The 20,792-nt window shown below is 42.0% G+C and overlaps 1 protein-coding gene across 6 annotated transcripts in view; it reads right to left on the bottom strand.

Moving 5' to 3' along the window:
• Positions 1 to 20,792, bottom strand: part of NFATC2 (nuclear factor of activated T cells 2) — a gene marked incomplete at its 3' end in the record, with an annotated part of 133,689 nt that overhangs the window by 69,522 nt on the left and 43,375 nt on the right. For all 6 annotated transcript variants that reach the window (XM_081011092.1, XM_081011093.1, XM_081011094.1 and 3 more), the window contains exons 4-5: positions 15,775 to 15,977; positions 14,581 to 14,753 (exon numbers count right to left, since the gene is read on the bottom strand). In XM_081011092.1, coding sequence (XP_080867218.1) covers positions 14,581 to 14,753; positions 15,775 to 15,977 — 376 coding nt within the window. The remainder of the gene's footprint in view (positions 1 to 14,580; positions 14,754 to 15,774; positions 15,978 to 20,792) is intronic.

Genomic DNA, 20,792 nt, shown 5'->3' with positions numbered 1-20,792 from the left:
AGAGCTGCCATCTGAGAAATCTCCTCCCACAACTGCAACAGCTGGGAAGGATCAAGTACTCCCGTCTTTGACTGGTCCAGATGCATCTCTAGGGCAACTAAGTGACCCAGGAGTTCAGGACGTGAATTCAAACTCCTCCACATCTGTCCCATCCTACACTAAAGGCCTCTGGAGGGTTTTGTTCTGCAGTTTAACATCTCTTCATCCTAACTGCTTGTGCTTTTGGGGGTGGGCGGAGGTGGGGGGTGGAGAGAAAAGATTTATTCTGAAGGGTGATTAACCTTTACCTGACAGCCAATTCACACAGTCTCTCTGCTTGTGGGTGGATCTTTTATTTCCTCCTGCTTGTATCAAACAATTATCTGTGCATGGCCTCTCCAGTAGCCAACATGATGCCATCCAGCTGTTATGGGTTCCACTCCCGTCATCCCTGACCACTGGCCATGTGTTGGCTGGGACTCATGGGAGATGGAGTCCAACACATCTGACTACCTTTGGCATGAGGAGTCTTCCCACTGGGCACACCAACACTCAGTCCACATTTCACAGATTCATAGTGGTGTGTAAAAAATGTGGCTTGCCTTTGCGGTTAACAAGTCATATGGCCTACCTTTTCATAAAGAGCTTTTTTTAAAAGAAGAAGCAGCAGCAAGCAAGCCAAACCATACGCAGGAAATGAAGACTAGGCTGTACGCAGAGCGGTGGAGTTGATGGGTTTCAAGCTACTTTCAGTGGCTAATTAAAAAAACTACAATAGGCTATACACTTTGAGGGTTGACCCTCAAATTAATGTGACAATGGTGCATATTCTGTTTGGAAGCTGATACGACTGGTCCACCTACAGATGGGGAGGGGAACTGGTGGCCCTCTGAACATTGCTGGAGAAGAAGTCCCATCATTCCTGACCATTCTGGATAGGGCTGATGGGATTTGGAGTTCAACAACATCTTGAAGGGCACAGGTTCCCTACTCCTGGTCTAGACCATGGCTGTCTCCTCTGAACGGCCCCACCTTTCCAAAGATCGCAGGCAGAGGTCCTCCAACCCAGCTGCCTGAGATATTTTAACAGGGAAAACCAGGGATCAAGCCTTCCTCATGCAAGGCACCTGTACAACCACTGAGCTACCCTACTCATCTGTGTCAGCTGAAACAATCTTGCTGCAATTCTATAAGCTTGAACACGAAGAAGCCTTCCAAAGACTAGACCTTAAGAGATAAAATTCTACCAACAATAATGTAGAGGTGAACTTTGAAGAGTGGAGGTTCATCATGGCAGCCCCAAGGAGAGACCAAAAATACTGGCAGCTATTATGACGGTGATAATGTATACAGTGGTACCTCAGGTTAAGTACTTAATTCATTCTGGAAATCCGTTCTTAACCTGAAACTGTTCTTAACCTGAAGCACCACTTTAGCTAATGGGGCCTGCTGCTGCCACCGCACAGCTGGAGCACGATTTCTGTTCTCATCCTGAAGCAAAGTTCTTAACCTGAAGCACTTTTTCTGGGTTAGTGGAGTCTGTAACCTGAAGCATATGTAACCTGAAGCGTATGTAACCCGAGGTACCACTGTACTGTCCTTTGTCTGTAGATCACAGGGAGGTTCACAACATACAATTTCAATATAAAATATCCATCCCCTCTATAGATTAGATTCACATAGAGAACAAACAGCAGCAATACAAAGCATAACAAATGGCTGGCATGAAGTAGAAACTCTATCAAAGGAAAGGAAAGAAGTATGCGGCCTCTGCTTGATTATTTTTCTCATTCTCCGACTTCCTCTGTGCTAAACTGTCACAAAGACACTTTAAAGCCTTGTTATTGCCTCTGTCGCTTGCCAGAGACTATGCGTCCATCAGTTACCCCAAAGATCTGGCCAATTATGTCATTGCTTCTGATCTGAAAAAAAAAATTATGGAGCTCTGCTCCCCTGTAAACTGACTTTCAGAAAACTAGCAGAATGTCTATTAATTCTCAGTGGGTTGTGGATTTCTAAGAGCCATTCACTGGATCATTAAAAAATTACTTCTAACAGTACTTTTCAAAGCAGAGTTCTGCACTTATCACAATTAATCATTCATGCAATTTTAGGTGTGTTTTTTTAAATAAAATAAATTAAAAATCGAGGAGCTCACAGTTTATTATTCACCCAGCTGGCTCACAAGGCTGCCAGTTAAGAGCATACATTGAGATTACTTTCACAGAAGTTGCTTATTTCTTCCACATGGCTTATATGATTAATCACTCTTTGTAAACAGTCGAGATCCTGATGAGTTCATAATTGGATTTACCACTAACAGGAGATTTATGGTTCTGAAAACTCAAGAGTAAATGATATCTAGCAATAAATAAATAAACCCAACTACAGCATTCAAAAGAAAATAAGCTTAAAGGTTGTCTTTGAGAGCATTTCAACTGTATTGGTCCTGAGAGTGGACATTTCCAAAGGGAGTTTCAATGTAGCTTGACAAATGTGCTTTGAATATATACATTCTGCTACAAAGCCTTCAGTTTAGCTAATAGAATAGTTCCCAGATTCCAGCTTACAGTTTATCCAGAATTCCTTCCATTCAAGGAGATGGTGTTCAACCTATTTTGGATGGAATTGCGCTTCCCTGAAGGATCAGCTTTGCACCTGGGAATATTCCTGGATTCAGCTTTGTCCCTAGAGAGCCAAGTATTTTCACCTTGGGCTAGTATGTCAGTTACAATCTCTCTTGGATGGGGACCACAGCTATCATGAAGTAGTGACCTCCCATCCAGAATACTGCAATACATGATACGGTGGTACCTTGGTTCTCGAACGGCTTAGTTGACGAACAAATTGGCTCCCGAACACCAAAAACCCAGAAGTAAGTGTTCCGGTTTTTGAACATTTTTCGGAAGTGAACATCCAACACGGCTTCTGCTTGAGTGCAGGAAGCTCCTGCAGCCAATCGGAAGTCGCGCCTTGGTTTTTGAATGTTTCAGAAGTCAAACGGTACTTTCAGAAAGGATTACATTTGAGAACTGTATGTGGAACTGCCCTTGAAGACAGCTGGTTAATAATGAATCACCCCACCTTTGAAAGAGCTCCACAGCTCTCTGCTACCAAGCTTAATTTAAGGTGCTGGTATTTATCTGTGAAGGGATGCAGGTGGCGCTGTGGTTTAAACCACAGAGCCTAGGGCTTGCCGATCAGAAAGTTGGCGGTGCAAATCCCCGTGATGGGGTGAGCTCCCATTGTTTGGTCCCTGCTCCTGACAACCTAGCAGTTCGAAAGCACGTCAAAGTGCAAGTAGATAAATAGGTACCGCTCCAGCGGGAAAGTAAACGGCTTTTCCATGTGCTGCTTTGGTTCGCCAGAAGTGGCTTAGTCATGCTGGCCACATGACCCGGAAGCTGTACGCCGGCTCCCTCGGCCAATAAAGCGAGATGAGCGCCGCAACCCCAGAGTTGGCCATGACTGGACCTAATGGTCAGGGGTCCCTTTACCTTTATCTGTAAAGCCCTAAATGGCTTGACACCCAGGTACTCAAACAAAAATCTGCCTGGGGTTCTAAAGAGTTCCTTTTATGCAGAAAAGATAGCAGCATGGGCAGTTGTGGGCTACCTTATGCAGAGAGAGTTCCAAAATGGAGGACCACAACCAAAAGTTTGAATATTTTAGGCTGCAATCCAACACACACTTATCTGAGAGTAAGCTTCCATTGAACTCACTGAGACTTGCTTCTTAGTAGACACACAAAGGACTGCACCCTTATTCAGGTATTCCTTTGTATTATTATGATTTTTGCATTATAGTTTTATTAATGTTAAGTATTTTAGTGTCTTATGAAGAATGGCATTACAGTGGTACCTCGGGTTAAGAACTTAATTAGTTCCGGAGGTCCATTCTTAACCTGAAACTGTTCTTTACCTGAAGCACCACTTTAGCTAATGGGGCCTCCAGCTGCTGCTGCGCCGCTGGAGAACGATTTCTGTTCTCATCCTGAAGCAAAATTCTTAACCTGAGGTACTATTTCTGGGTTAGCGGAGTTTGTAACCTGAAGCGTCTGTAACCTGAAGTGTCTGTAATCTGAATTACCACTGTATAGGAAACACATATATTCCAAAAGTATGCCGAATAGATCATTCCAAGAACAGCAACATACAAAAATATGATCAATAGCAGCATATAAACATATGCTTAATAAATTAAAATATGTGTGGAGCCTGCGAGCTACAACAAAAAGCAGGTGACCAAGTGAATATGCCTTATGGCACAACATATCATTGTTTACCATGAAGTAAATATTATTACTTCTTCAATATTACAGCCTAATCTGAGATTGCCTCCACTGACCAAGTCAGACTATTGGTTGACTGGCCCAATATTGACTATGTTGACCAGCAACATCCCCGATGGATTAAATTAGAGGTGGTTCTACCTGAAACCTCTTTGAGCATGAGATGCAAGAGACTGGACCTGGGGTCTTTTCTAGGCAAAGTACATCTCTACCACTGAGTCACAGCCTCTTTGAGAATATAAGATAAACTTAAGAGGTCCAACCAAGGCAAATGATTTATTCAACTTCTCTGAAATCTTCAAAATAGAAACACATTTGTTTTTTAAAATATCTAGTAAAAAAGGGACAAACAACATTGTGGGCATTTCTAAACTGCCTTAGTCCAAGGAAGGCATAGGGAAACTCGGCCCCCCAGAAGTTTTGAGACTACAACTCCCATCATCCCTGACCACTGGTCCTGATAGATAGGGATGATAGGAGTTGTAGTCCCAAAACATCTGGAGGGCCGAGTTTGCCTATGCCTGGTCTAAGGTGCTGTTCTCACTTCTTGTATTATTATCATCATCATTATTAAATTAAATGTGTATGCTGTCCTTTATACAAAGATCCCAGGGCAGATCACAACAGAAAAATACAAAATGAGAATACAGAATACCAAGGGCTGGGTTTCTGCACTCTCCCCTAAAGCCAATTAGTCAGCCAGTCTCATTTATTTGTTTGGGCCCATCATTCATTGTCAAACAAGGGAATAAATCTCAGCCTTGCAATACTGCAAACAATGTATAATCTACAAACGAAAGCATAAAACCAGCTATAAATGTTTACAGTGTGTAAAACAAGCAAATAAAAAAATATAATGAAAGGTGATGAGCTGTAATACCTAACCACATTTTGTGCAACCAATTTATTTCTACTCTTTTTGCACTGCCAACACAAAGAGAGCTACTTCATGAGTCACATGTGTCCCTACCCATAAGAAGGGAACACTCTTCCACTACCTTTCCAGTGTTGGGAATTCCTGTCTGGAAATTCTGCTTAAAAACCTTGTGTGGGAAAGTGCAACAGATTGTGAACAAAATCCTTTACTTCCTGAAGGCCACAAATCCTGAGGCTGTGTACACACCAGAGTGTTACTGTGCACGTGGCTCGCACAAATCTGATTTTTCCATGTGTGCCTTTGTACTCATTCATCCACACATAAGCACTTTCAATTGAACTCTATCTCAGTGCTTCCCATCCACAATGGTGGACAATAAAAATAAAAATAAAATAAAAATTGGATTTGATATCCCGCCTTTCACTCCCCTTCAGGAGTCTCAAAGCGGCTAACATTCTCCTTTCCCTTCCTCCCCCACAACAAACACTCTGTGAGGTGAGTGGGGCTGAGAGACTTCAAAGAAGTGTGACTGGCCTAAGGTCACTCAGCAGCTGCATGTGGAGGAGCGGAGACGCGAACCCGGCTCCCCAAATTACGAGACTACCGCTCTTAACCACTACACCACATGTATTTGTGCTATGTTCCTCCCCCTCAGTTACTAGTTCTAGGGTTGCCAAATTTCAAAAAGTTGTTGAGTTTTTTTTTTAGCAAATTTGATAAGTTTTTTATCTCTCAAAATCTCTTTTTTTAAATGAAGTTTTTGAGCTATTGTTGAGGGATATCGGCAAAAAACCAACACTTCCGACTTGGGTTGCCATACGCCCGGGTTTTCCCGGACATTTTTACTGAATTTTGGAAATTCCGCCTGGACATTATTTTTGACCGGCGAATCCCAGACGTATGGCAACCCTACTAGTTCTCTACCTTCTGAGTTACAGAAACATGAGCTCTATTGTGGGCGTGTGCACAGGCATCTGTTTCCCTGTTTAAAAAGAAAGTCGAGTCACACAACAGAACATCCATTCTGGTAATTTGAGATTTTATGATTCCACCCCCTCCCTTACTCCAGTATCAGTGGATCAGGAAAATATTAGTTACAGGTAGGTAGCCGTGTTGGTCTGCCGTAGTCGAAACAAAATAAAAAAAAAATTCCTTCCAGTAGCACCTTAGAGAACAACTAAGTTTGTTATTGTATCTGAAGAAGTGTGTATGCACACGAAAGCTCATACCAATAGCAAACTTAGTTGGTCTCTAAGGTGCTACTGGAAGGAAAATATTAGTTAAATGAGAGGAAATGCGGACTGCCACTTGGATTAGGACAATGTGTAGATGTCGCAAAGAACACTTACCCATCAGATGCATAAAATCCACTTTAAACTACCATGAGTACCAGCCCAAAGTAGCTGGAAGCTCCATGAATGCAGGAGGAACTTGTCCATTTTGTTGCCACTGTTACCTGTAAGCATTATGTCTTAATCTGCTATCACAGGGAGTGTCTAACTGCGGTTGTTGGAGCGGGTATGTGTGTGTTATGTGTTTGTTAAATCTTATCTGTTGACAATGTGTTGTGGAAATTGCCTTCTGGTTGTTGATGTGCATTTAAATTTGGTTTTATGTGTCTTGTTTGGAAAAAAAATGAGGGCCACCCGCCCTGTAGCTTCTATTTTAAACTGTATTTTTAGATTCCAAATTTGGACGGACGGAAAGATATGAAAAGGAATGAGAGTCTGTCGTTAGCCTCCTTGGCATTCTCGTGTACAGAAGGGAGTAACGCAAACAGATACCTTGGTATCATTCGGACCAAGCTTGTTTTCTTTTGTATGCTCTATTAAATTAATCCCCAGTAAATTCACCGTTTCTAAAGCCCAGGATAGGTGAAATGTAGGCAGTAATTTCACACTGCTCCTTCTCTTCCCCTCAGGGGCTGGCACTCCATAAAGCAGACCAACAGCTACTGTAGTTTATGAGCTCTGTATAAACATAACACTGTTGACTTATCCCGTTGGGGTGTTTACTTTCAATAGCAACAGCCACTGACATAATGCAGGAAAGCAAATGCTAGGCGAAACACTCACTTTTGCCTTGAAACAGCATGTCAACTCTGCTAATGGCACTGGGGGCGTGAGGGGGGTTTTCTTTCTGTATTTTATTTGACCGCCTGCAAATCAAGATGTTACGGGTCGTTCGTGCCAAAAATTACATTATGGCCAGCAGTGGAAGAGAAACAAAAAAGGGAACTGCGGTTATCAGGATCTCTGCTGAGTTTTGTTTCCTGAGCCTCGGAATTGCAAGAGCAAGGGGCCAAAATAGGGAAGCAAAATAATTTGGCTTAACATGGGGAGAACCAGGACGGCTAGAACACATAAGCCAGTCAACCTGCTAGGCTGCTTCAAGACCAAGTTCACCAGCAATATTTTTGACTCTGTGTCAAGGAAATGCCATAGGGAAGTTCACATGCTCAGTGTGATGGCAAAGCCCAGGGCTTGGTATAACTGAAGCAACAAGTAGACAGTATACATTTATGCAGCCTGCGCACATTTATACAAATTTACACGATCCCTCCTCTTTTGTATTCTTCTCACAGAAACAGGGAAAGAGCTATGTGTCCCAAGCAGGGATGGAGGAAAAATGCAATTCAGTTCACATTTAAGGTTGCATTTATTGAGCTTGTTGTTTCCAAAGCAGCATGAGAACCAAAGCTCAACCAACTTTCCGAAGTCACACTTATCTACGTTTTGCGATGCAGTTCTCCAATCAACGTTTACAAAAATGAATATATAACAGGGAAATGTGTATAGCAATGAATATGTTATGAGAAAGTGCTTACAAAAAAGAGTAGATTAGTCAAAACTGCAGACAAAAATGTATTATTAGGAGAAACTTGCATTAAAAATGCCAGTAGAAACCTGAATTTAAGATTGGAAAAATGAGAAACTGAGATAGCCAAAATGGACCGATCTTTACATTCCTATCCCTGGCTACCCTTATGGGTACCGTTCTGGTTTCTGAGATTTCATCAGGCATTGCCCACATACTTTAAAGCACATCCTTACCCTTAAAGATTAGAAATGTGCTTTAAAAACAAACAGGTAAAGATTTAGATTCTCAGGGAAGTAGTTTCCGTATCCAATGTTGCACATTTTGCATTCTCACAGCACGCCCAAAGCCCTGGCAATACCCATCTGATGCTGCTAAAGTTGGTAGTAGCAAAATCTAATAGGGAAGGGCAGCCATCACGAAGGCTGCATTTCTGGATATTATTACTAGTAGCAGCTCTCAATGATCCTGAGGCTTGATGGAGTAGGAGAAATTCTTAACATGGAAGTAGGGTGCCACAAAGCTATTGAATCTGGCATTGAATTTGGCTTCTGGAAGCAGAGTCTCTCCAGTTTGTAAATGGAACATCTAGCCCACATCTAGAAGTGAAGAGAGGGTTTGTCAACATTAGTTGGTGAAGGACTGGAAATTGTAACTGGTGTGTACTAAGAAGAGAATGAGAACCCTATTGGATCAGACCGAAGGTCATCTCATTCAACATCCTATTTTCAGCAGTGGCTACTCAGATGCTTCCAAGAAATGGCAAGAACATGAAGGCAAGAAGAGCCTCCTGGGGTTGTCATCCGCCGCACGCCCCTCCAACTCCTGACATTCAGAAGCAGCAGACACACGGAGCTTCCATTTAAGCTACTGCACCGCCAGCTGCAAAAAAATCTGGTTGCTATTTCCTGCTCTTGGCACTTTAGAGAAACTGGCTGCTGGTGATATTATTTATTCATACCTGACTGCAGTGGACTGGAAATTTTTATGGCAATCCGACTCTGGCTTCTATATTGCAATGACTGATAAAACCTATCAATTTGTATTGCGTTTTAATGACGTATATCGCAATACATTTAAAATGTTACAACGTTACCACTACTGAAATCAATTCTTATATTTGGAGCATTATTATTTGCTTTGAAATGAACTGGTGTTAGACTGTTGATTGTAATAATGCATCAATATATACAGATAGGTAGCCGTGTTGGTCTGCCATAGTCAAAACAAAAAACAAAATAAATAAATAAATAAAAAAATAAAAAAATAAAAAAGGTGCTACTGGAAGGAATTTTTTTGCATCAATATATAGTCTTGTTCTTGTATTGCGAGCTGCTTTAGGTCAAGAAAGATGTCCCTAGCATTACACACTAACCAGTGATCTACCAGGATTTAGATTATGCATGGATTTAGGGATGGCTACAGCTGCAGTCTCAGTCTGTATCAGCCCCCCCCCCTTTGCTTGGTTTTATTATTATTATTTTAATCCCAGCCTTACCCTATGCAACATGTTCAGTGACAGGTATGGTTAGACTGAGATTGTGTGAGTCATTGCCACATTTTGTGGCTGTGAATTCCATATTGCCAAGGGCAGTTGCTCTATCCTAGGGTTGCCATATTTCAAAAAGTTGTTGAGCTTTTTGGACAAAGTCTCCAAAAGAAAATCCGGACATTTTCTCAGACATTTTGTCCGCTTTACGAAAAATCCACCCGGACACCACTTTCTCACCAACTGGAAACCTTTCTTTCCTTCTTTTGGTTTCTGCAAGAGCCCAAATATTGCAACTGTAATAAATTATGCAAATAATAAAATGGGTAGGCATTTGCTTCACTTATTGCAAGCAGAATTTGGGTGCCCTTCCTGAAGATATTGCTGACACCATAACTGTAACATCACAAAAATCTAAAACCAATATCTCTCTTCAGTCTTTCTGAGGAAGACATGTAAGTAGCAGTAAAGATAGATAAGAAGGGATCACTAAACCTGGTATTATTATTATTATTTTTTAAGAATAATGCTTGCAGAACACCAACCCTACCAAGAAGGAGATTAATGGCAGGCATTTTAACTATCAGAATGTCTTAGTAGACTCAATAAAGTACCTCCTCTTAAACCTTCATGGAAGTGATCTCTTGAGATTAAAACCCACTGTGCTTTAACCATGAGCCACCTTGGGTTTTTAAGTTTTATTCTGCTTGAATTCCTTGGCGATAGCAATTAATGGAAGAGACAGAACCCCGGCAACTCCTCAAACAGGATGACCAGCAAGCAAAATGCAGCCTTGTATTTCACTATGTGCCGTACCCAACCCTTGATTCCTGTGTAGGCAATCACACCAGAATAAACCCAAAATAACTTTGTAGTTCATGTCAGACTTTTTTTTATCCCTCCCACTTCCTGCTCATTCTAAACTCAAAGGGGGAAAGAAGCCCAACGAGACCCAAAGGTCTTTGCATCTTCTGTTAGCCAGATGACTGTCCAACTATTTAAAATGCATAAATGAAAGCTATTATCGTTTCTAGTTCTAATAAGATGCATTTTTAGAAGAAGGCAGTGTGCAAATGGCTTTGGAAAGACTAGTGAAAGGCTTAACCAAGATCTACTTTTATTTCTGAATCTTTGGGAAATGCCTCTTCTAAACTCCACCTCACTCTGGCCACCACTGGTACCAGACAAGCTAGAAATATTCATTTTAATAGTAAAAGCAAAGTTCCTGAAGAAGCTTTTCCTAGAATATTACTTAGTTTTCCTAGAATATTATTCAGTTATTTTATTATTTACTTACTTACTTAGTTACTGTTATTGCTATTGTTACTGTCATTGTTATTATTATACTAATTCATACCCTGCCTTTTTCCCTGATGGGACTAAGACTATACTACTCTTCCTGCCACTATGCCAGTCTTTACAACTCTCCCTATCACAAGAGATTAAAGACTGAGTTCAGAAAGAACCATGAAAACAAAATGTGTTTGTGAAAAGTAAGCCTATTTGCATTTATTCCACCGATCTGCATCATTGGTTTTCAGCATAGGTTCCTAGATACAAAGTCTTTATGAGCGTAGCCATAACAAAGGTTTTATTAGAGCAGCTGTAACATTAAAATAATGCATTTTTTTAAAGCGAGAGGTACGCTTTTCAGAGTTCACTGGAGAAGCTACTGAAAATGCAGAGTGTTCATAGCATGCTGCCTGAAAACGGCAGGCAGATTAATCTCCTGGGAGTCACAAGTATGGTTCTTTGCTACGCTTAAACTAGCCGCTAGCCTACTGTTGATAATCTATCCGCTAGCAAGAAAGCCATAGAAAGCCTGCCAAGATGAATACATTCTTTAAACTGACTATTTCTTTCCACTGAATTTACAACTGCGCCACATATCGTTAATGCGGAATATCTAATTTTATGGGGAAACTGAGTTGGAGAGGAGGAAAGAAACAAAAAAAGAGGAAACTTCCAAGGAAGCTAATTAAAAGGAAACAAAATACTTGACCAAACTTCACTGGCATAAACCAACTTTCTGAAGACTGGAGAAACATCTAAATCACTCAAATGGACACCTTTTCGGAAGTAAATATAATTTTGCCAAAATAATATTTATAATGAGAACAGGTTTACAGGAGAGAATAAAGCAACAACAGCTGGTTTATTGCCTTAAAGGGCTTCTACTTCTGCAACAGGGCTTTTCTCCCCTCTTCTACCTCCATGTGCCCTCATGCTCCCTAAAACTTGCTTGGGGAGGATGTCGGGAGAACCCCCACAACAGTGCATGGCAAGATGGGTGGGAGGTTTGCTCTGTCTGCCAAGCTGACTCGCTTGCGCTGATGGAAACATCCAATATAGTACCATATCAAATTCTGCCCGTATACAGTGGTACCTCTGGATAAGCACATCTCTGGTTGCATATCCTTCAGGTTACACACGCGGCAAACCCGGAAGTATTTTTCCGGGTTTTGCTGCACACGCATGTGCAGAAGCGCTCTACCGTGCCACGTGCATGCGCAGAACAGGCACCTCCGGTTGCGAATCCCTCAGGATCCGACCAGAGCTCCAGAACGGATCCTGTGCACAACCGGAGGTACCACTGTAGTCGCATCGGACGAAGCCATGCTCAGAACAGACCCACTGAAACCAATGACGTTAAGTTAGTCATGAGTCTGAGTATGACTTAGTTGGATGCAACCCTGAATTTTCTTAATTTTCTCCAATTAGTATTAATATTTTGTGTCCCTTAAGCATGCACAGTCCCCATTAAGCTGCTTTGGAATGTCCGAGTCACTTAGGGTTTCCCCCCCAAAAAAGATTTTTATTCTTTCACAAGCCTTGGAGCTTCCTCTTCTAAGTGAGTGGTGCCATTAAGAGAAATGGTATATCTCAGTGATAGAGCATCTGCCGAATTGCGCCAGTGGTGGCGGCGGGGGGCATCTTGCGTGCATGACGTCACATGTGCAACACCCCTCCAACCCAGCCAGGTTGACTTGGCCTGCCATCTCTCCACCCACCGCCAGCCGCCTTCCCTTTGTGAAAGGGACCTGGCAGGGCAAAGACATGCTGCAGATGCTTCGCCCTGCCGTGTTCCTGGCAGAGATCGCCAAAACGCCTTCCAGGAAGGCACCCTGGCAATCATCAAAGGGTGCACAGGGCAAAGACATTTCGCCCTGCCATGTGACTGGGGATTCTCAAAAGGACATGTTTTTTAGAGATTCAGATTGCAGCTTAAACAACATGTTGAAACAGGGAGCATCTCCAGTGCAGATGTGTCTCAGGGCAGGGATGGGGAGCCTGTGGCCATAAAATGTTGCTGGACTCCAGCTCTCATTAGTCCTAGCCAAGAAGGCCAGTCGTGGAAAACGATAAGAGTTACAGCCTAGTTACATTGAGAGGCTGCAGGTTCCCCACTTCTCCCTTAGGGGAAGGATTACATTACAATCAAAAGCCACAGAGTGGGTCTTTTAAGTAAACTTTCTCAGGCAGTTTATTGCTGCAGCATGGTTTTGTACACTACTGTGAGTCACACAATAAAAGAAGTGAAAATGGTTCGTTATGATTCTGTGAAATCCCCAAACCACTGAGAAAGCTCAGGTTACTAACAATAAAGCATCACCGGATGAGCAAAGGAAGCGCAAGCCCTCCAAAAATGACTAAGAATCTCTGGATGTGCCAGAATGGAGGCCCTTCCACAGGTCCTATCCTGTGAAGACACCGAGCACCCTTCGTCCCTGATGCAAACCTCCTACACTGAAAGGATGATAGCTGGAAATGAGATCTCCGGTCGGATGAACATATGCTAGAGGGCCAAGAATATTTTCTCCATGGGAGATCTGCTGAGAGAGTATAGCCCACATTCGGCAGTCACTGAGACATCCAGTGGAAATCCCCTCTTCTCCAATGTGGGGCTTATCAAAGAGTGCAAAAGGGAAACTCCCACACCCCTCTCGTCGATCTCATGCGCTGCTTGTCCTGCTGTCTATTGGAGTACTGCCCAAAAACAGTCTGAATATGATGTGTTCAGAGTGAGAGTCATAACAATTGTCTCATTTTCAGACTTTTCAGATAATCAGGAGATCTTTGGCAACTTGTGTACCAAATCTCAGATTTCTATCTGTTCTGGAAGTACCTCCATAATTTCAATTGTACTCTAATGAGTCAAGGGATTAGCAGCATCTTTCTGTTATCAATTTGTATTAAAGCTGCACTGTCTAATTCTAAACAGTAGGACATGTGAAAATAATCTAGAGATCTTAGTGGACCCACAAGGTTAACGTGAATCAACAGTGTGGTGCAGCAGTAAAAAAAGTTAATGCTGTTCTAGATTGCATCAACAGAAGTATAGTGTCGAGGTCAAGGGAAGTAATAGGACCACTCAATTCTGCATTGGTCACACCACATTTGGAGTACGGTGTCCAGTTCTAGGTGCCACAATTTAAGAAGGCTATTGAGAAGTTGGAACGTGTGCAGGAGGGCAACCAAGATGATCAAGGGTCTGGAAACCAAGACTTATGAGGAACAGTTGAGGGAGCTGGGTACATTTAGCCTGGAAAAGAGGAGACTGAGAGGAGATACGATAGCCATCTTCAAATATCTTAAGGGCAAGCTTCTTTTCTCCTGCTCCAGAGGGTAGGACCCAAACCAATGGCTTCAAGTTACAAGAAACGAGATTCCAACTAAACATCAAGAAGAACTTTGTGACAGTAAGAGCAACAGTGGAACAGATTTCCTCAGAAGGTGGTGGTAAGGGCCAAACTACAAACCCCATTCTACTAGTGTCAATTCATGTGCTAGTGCAACTATTTAGTTGAATACTGCCTCAAGACTACAGTGGGTAGAGGTGCTAAGTCATTTCACCACCATGCTAAGATCCCAGAATCACTAGCATTTATATACATAAAGAAAACCCTTGCACTTAACAGCATATCTGAATAGCTAACATAATGTGTAATTTGACTGTGAGTCCTCCTGATTTCAATGGGACTTACCCCCAGGTAATTATGCACAGGTTTCGAGACATGCTTTCTTCAGCTAATTAAGGATTGACGCACAGGATACAGAGAGGTTGCAGCATGGAAAATATCGCCGCTGATCAGAAAATAGTGAAATTAAAGAGAAAATGCAACTTACAGCATTCAATGGGGTTGGATGCCACTTGCAAGGAAACAATCCTGCCACTGGATTCGGGGATGTGTACACGGAAGACCAGCCGCACGCGGGTGTTCTTCCGGCCGATGTCCGTCTCCCCTTTCCGCAGTTCAATGTCTGCATTTCTCAGCTTGAGGATCCCTGCACAGTCAATGCTGCGGAACAAGCCAAAACCTTAGTTAATACGCAACCAGAGAATTAACAACCCAATGATTCCTGAACACATTTGCAAGGTGGGAAAGATATGGTTCACGCAGAATTTTGTTTTTACCTCACTGATTACAACGATGGAGTTAAAGGTCACTTTTCATCAGAAAATAAAACATAAAATCAGGAACTGCCTAAGTACAACAACAACAACAACAACCACCTCACTGCACTTAAAAAAAACATGATTAAAAACAGACTGCCCCGACCTACTTATTTAAAAGGCCTGGGAGAACAGGGCTTTTTGACTCCCCAAACATCGCCCCAATGGTGCCATGTTCTAAAAGATACATTTAAAATTAAAGAATCAGTGTGGTGTAGTCGTTAGAGTAGGACTGAAATTCTAATGCGCACTGAGACATGAACATAGCAACGAAAGAAGAGCCTGGTGGAGCAGGCTACTGGCCCATGTAGCTTAGCATCCTGTTCTCACAGTGGCCAACCAGACGGCTGTGGGAAATCCAAAAGCAGGATTCAAGCAGAAGAGCACTCTCCCCTCCTATGGTTTCAGGCAAATAGTATTCAGAAGCATTTCTGCCTCCAACAGGTATTAAATCACTCCCAGGGCCCAGTATCATCACCCACAATGATCCTGCGGAAGTCTGTCCCTTTTGGAAAAGGCTCAGAAGGAAGCTGCCTCATAAACAGGTGAGATCAATGGTTCATCTACCTTGCCACTTGTTCATCTACTCTAAATGACAGGAGACCTCCAGAGTCTCAGGCCAGAAAGAAGTCTTCCTCGTCATCTGCTACCTGATCCTTTTAACAGAGATGCAAGGGATGGAACCAGGCAGCTTTTTCATACAGATCACATACACTGTGAATCAAGCCTGGGTCACTGTAAGTCTTTCGCCCTTGAGTATTTTTTTGTTCAAGCTAAATGCAGGTGCCTTCTGCATTAACATTAAGTCTCCAGTTTTGTTCCATTAATATCTTCTAACAAGACACTTTTCATAATAGCACTCTTACGTTGCTTTCATGTTGTTTTTTGGCTCCAGGGGAATCTCCAGCACTTTGGTGTTGCCAATTATTTTCTCATAGCTGGTGGTGGTGACGGTTTTCCCTGTAATGCGATGGACTTGGTAGAAAGCATGTGGTTTAAGAATCCGCTCATCTGCTGTCCCAATGAAGATCTGAAGACCTAGGGGCTTGTTGTCCATGTAGCCATGAAGCTGGCAAAAGACCAAATCATTACATCATCATTTCAATGACAAATGGAGTAGATAAATCAAAATAAAAATAGTATCAGAAAGATAGATATATATATATATATAAGTACAGTAGTAACTTGTTTGATCACCTTGAGCAAATGAGGATCACCTCTAGATGACTAGACATGAAGCTTTTATAAAAAACGTGTGTGTGTGTGTGTGTGTGTGTGTGTGTGTCTTTCCTTCAGTTTATTGATGTGCTACCAATGACCAAGAGCATGCTGGCTAGTGAAAAATATTTAGAAGTTATTAACTTTTGTGGTCTAACTTAGCAAGGCTAGAATAAATTCAGGTTCAGAATGTTGAATCTATTATTATTATTATTATTATTATTATTATTATTATTATTACTCTCCTCATCCAAAGATCACAGGTTGGTCTACAATGTAAAACACAAAATACATAACATAACTACAACAAAAACACAAACACCTAACACATTTTAAAAGCCATCATTTAACCAGCCAAAGGCTCCCTTGTGAAATCCCCAACTGTTTCCTAGAAACCTCTGACACTTCTCATGGGTGGTTAACAGTGCAGGCATTGGGAGTAGTTTATTTTGGAGATCCATGTTCTAATCTTTCCTCAAGTATGATGCTCCTTGGGTAGCTTTCGGCAAGTCACTCATTCTTATCCTAACCTTCTTCACAGGACTGTTACCTGTTGCTCTTGTGCAAAACAAATCTAAAGCGACTTTTGTAAAAGCATTTTACAAATCCTCAAATTACATAATTAGGAGATGGCATAGGGGGAGTTATTTGAACCTTTCATCATACAGTTTGCATCTGAATTGGAATCATTTTCAGGGTGTTTTTGTTGTTTTATTACTTATTGTTTGCCTCCCTAGGTTTATTTGGGAGGAAGGGAAAGATATAAATATAATGAAAACAATAAAAACTTTAAAATAAGCAGCTCAGCTTAGCTCTTCCTAATCAAAGCAAATGACATTTGCATGAATGAATAGATAGGAGTGGGTCTAGGCTACTTCTGGTCCATTCCAAAGACATAGTCAATGAGTTAGTTTAATCATTAAAACTATTATCATTAAAACTGACTAAAGAGGTGACACTGATTAATTAGGCAGCAAATTTTATATTTTAAAGTTTTGGTTGTTGTTGTTGTTTTAAGTAAGCACTTATAAAAAGTGTCAGTAAGGTAAAGGTAAAGGGACCCCTGACCATTAGGTCCAGTCGTGGGGTTGCGACGCTCATCTCGCATTACTGGCCGAGGGAGCCGGCGTACAGCTTCCAGGTCATGTGGCCAGCATGACTAAGCCGCTTCTGGTGAACCAGAGCAGCACACGGAAACACTGTTTACCTTCCCGCCGGAGTGGTACCTATTTATCTACTTGCACTTTGACATGCTTTCGAACCGCTAGGTTGTCAGGAGCAGGGACCGAGCAACAGGAGCTCACCCCGTCACGGGGATTCGAACCGCTGACCTTCTGATCGGCAGGTCCTAGGCTCTGTGGTTTAACCCACAGCGCCACCCGCGTCCCTCTAAAAAGTGTCAGTAGCATGCACCATAATAAAAGAGGCATGCAAGAGATGGGAGAATGAATGCCTCTTCCCAGATGATGCTTGTTTCAGCACATATGTGTAAAATAAAGCATGTTCTTTATTTTACTTTAGAACTATTTTCCTCATATGCAAATTTACCCCAATTTAATTGGTTAATTGACTATAACTCGTACAATTACTCGGCAAACGTTTTCTCTACTGGGTTGCAATCCTACAAAAAAAAAGTGGAAGGAATAGGGTAGGGAGCCTGTACATCTTTAGGAAAGTTGCTTTTTAATTTTATACACAACAGGACTAGATATTTGTGGTACTCCTCACTAGAGAAGGCTTGATGAGTGCTCTGTTATAGCAGCCTCATAAGTCTGCATGACAAAATTCTCCTATGAGTCCCAGCAAATCCCAGACTTCAGTCACTTTGAAAAGAGAGTGCCTACAGAAGAACATCAGCAATCTGTGTCTTCGTTTTGAGAACTGAATATTTGGGGAATTCTGTCTCTTGGCTCTTTTGGGTGCATGGATATTCTAACCAAGGATAAACTTCAAAGCTAAACCCAAAGGATTAATTTCAATAGGTGAGGCATCGAGTCAAAAGTTTAGCCAAAGTCTTTGGTGGTTTAGATTGCCAGCTGACAAAGCATTTCCTGCTTCTGAATAGCTGGAAATAATCTAGCAGTAGAAGAAATAATCTGCAGTCATGATTATACTAAATCCAAGGAAGTGTGTGTGTGCTGTACACACACACACACAATCTCCAGAGACAGAGAAGAAAATAACAAAACAGAATATATATTTTTCCACAAAGAAGGCTCCTTTGCCGCTTTGCGATTCCATAGAGGCAGCAAAATGAAATGCACAAGCGGCTCACTACTTTCTCTCCCTCCCCATCCCACATATTGAGAAAAGACTGGACATGCTCACAATATTCTTTTGCACAAGGCTCAGATGCAGCGGAAGAGGAAAACTATGCCATGACATTTGTGAGTGATGTTCTCCAGCAGCTATCATACATGACCACATGCTGGGAAGGAGTGGTTTGCCCCGAGCTCTCTCGCTTTGGGCAATGTTGTGTGGGCAGATTAGCAATGGCTTGGACAACCCCACCTAGGAGAAGGCAGATGCCCAGCAAGAATCTCATATTTCTGATGTCATCTCTTTAGTTGAGACAGTTTGCAAGATCCACAAGCAATAAAACCCATTGCTACTGTAAAGGTATAGGTAAAGGGACCCCTGACCATTAGGTCCAGTCGTGGCCGACTCTGGGGTTGCGGCGCTCATCTCACTTTATTGGCCGAGGGAGCCGGCGTACAGCTTCCGGTTCATGTGGCCAGCATGACTAAGCCACTTCTGGCAAACCAGAGAAGCGCACGGAAATGCCGTTTACCTTCCCGCCGGAGTGGTACCTATTTCTCTACTTGCACTTTGACATGCTTTCGAACTGCTAGGTTGTCAGGAGCAGGGACCGAGCAACGGGAGCTCACCCCGTCGTGGGGATATGAACCGCCAACCTTCTGATCGGCAAGTCCTAGGCTCTGTGGTTTAACCCACAGCGCCACCCACATCCCCATTTGCTACTGTAGGGAATGCATTAAAATAAAAACTGAAGGCTTCCAGTTAGGAAACAGCATATTGGGTTCACAATTAGAAGAATTAAACTAGAGCTATGAACATATGAAGTTGCCTTATGCTGAAATACACTGGTCCATAAAGCTTAGAAGTAGCTAACTAGCCTTCACTAACTAACTAGTGTCCTCCAGGTGGTTTGGACCATTACAGCTTCCATCATCTCTGACCTAGAGTTGTTGAGAGTTGTAGTCCAGAAATATCTGGAGGGCAGTAGATTGGGAAAGGCTGTTCTATAGGGACAAACAGCAGCTCTTCTTGATTTCCCCAAGTGTACCTGGAAACCTGGGACCTTCTTATCTCAAACATGTGAAATTCCACATTCCCATCCCCTCTTTGTGGATCCATCCATCCATCTTGCCCTTCTTCCAAGGAACTCAAGAGTGATCCCCACAAACCCTGCTTTTATTTCATAATATTATCATCATCATCATGGCTGTCACCCAAAAGCATGACATTTCCTTTTGACTACTCCTTAAAACTTTGTCTGCTTTTTTAACCTGGATACTAGAAGGAAACACACATATATAAACAAACCAACAAACCAACAAACCACCCTTGGGAGGTCCCTGGCCTTAGCAACACATATGTTATTACGCAAACCCCTAGTTTGTCTAGCTAAGAACAGAAGAGCTCTGGGGCTCCTATGTTATTGTTAACAGCCATGCCTAAAGATTAGCTCAAGTCAGTTTGATGAACAATTCCCTTGCTCTCTTGGCTTGGGAGCCCACAGTTGCCAAAAAGCTTTAAAGACTTGATATTTGGGGTTGCTTGCACACAACTGCCAAAGCAGAGAAATGCTTTCAGGTTTCATGTAATTCAACATATGGTACTCGCGTCTCAAATATTTGCATATTGTTGAATTACATGAAACCTGAAAGCATTTCTCTGCTTTCAAGGTGAAAACCAAATACTCACAAATGAAAGGAGAACACTGTGAAACATGCAAGTTTGTGTTATAAACCAGATTTCTGCCATCTTCTGTGGACAGGTTTTGACAGAGGTAGTGGCACACAGGTCAAAAAAAAATATCATTGCCAGCTAAAATAGGAGTTTATTTAAACAAGCAGGTTTTGACATTTTCATGGTAATCCTTCTCTGTACAAATATTTGTGTGCTCTATGTACAACACATGCTTTCATGAAATAAATTGGGCACTTCGAGAGCAAAAAACAACCCAACCACATAGCAGAGAATGAAAATGTTCAGTAAAGAATAGCAGTGGAGTTTTGAATTGGGGTTTGTTATATGAAGCATAACGGAGACAGAATTTCTATGTAGGCTTGAGACCAGGGAATATCTCTTTCATTATTAACATTCACAATTACAAATCAAGCCATTCATTCTATGTTTCTCACATCACTGAAAATTGAAAGCAGACATGTCTACCGCGAAGCCAGCAATCCAGCTGAAAGGGAACTTGATGGTCTGAGACATGCTAAATTTGTTTTCAATTACTTGGTCCACATTATATACCAAAAAAAAAAAAAACTTGATTAAGCCGTACAAAGCAAACAGGACAGGAAGATCAGAGAACAGAAACATTAAGCTAATAGCATCCATGGTCAAAAGAGTTCCTCTTTGTTTGTTCTCCCTTTCAAAAGTCAGCAGGAGGTATCCTTGCATAGTAAGAATT

Source organism: Podarcis pityusensis, assembly GCF_964106645.2.
Source record: "Podarcis pityusensis genome assembly, chromosome: 6".
NCBI classification, from domain to species: Eukaryota; Metazoa; Chordata; class Lepidosauria; order Squamata; family Lacertidae; genus Podarcis; species Podarcis pityusensis.
This window is presented reverse-complemented; position numbering and strand designations above follow the sequence as displayed.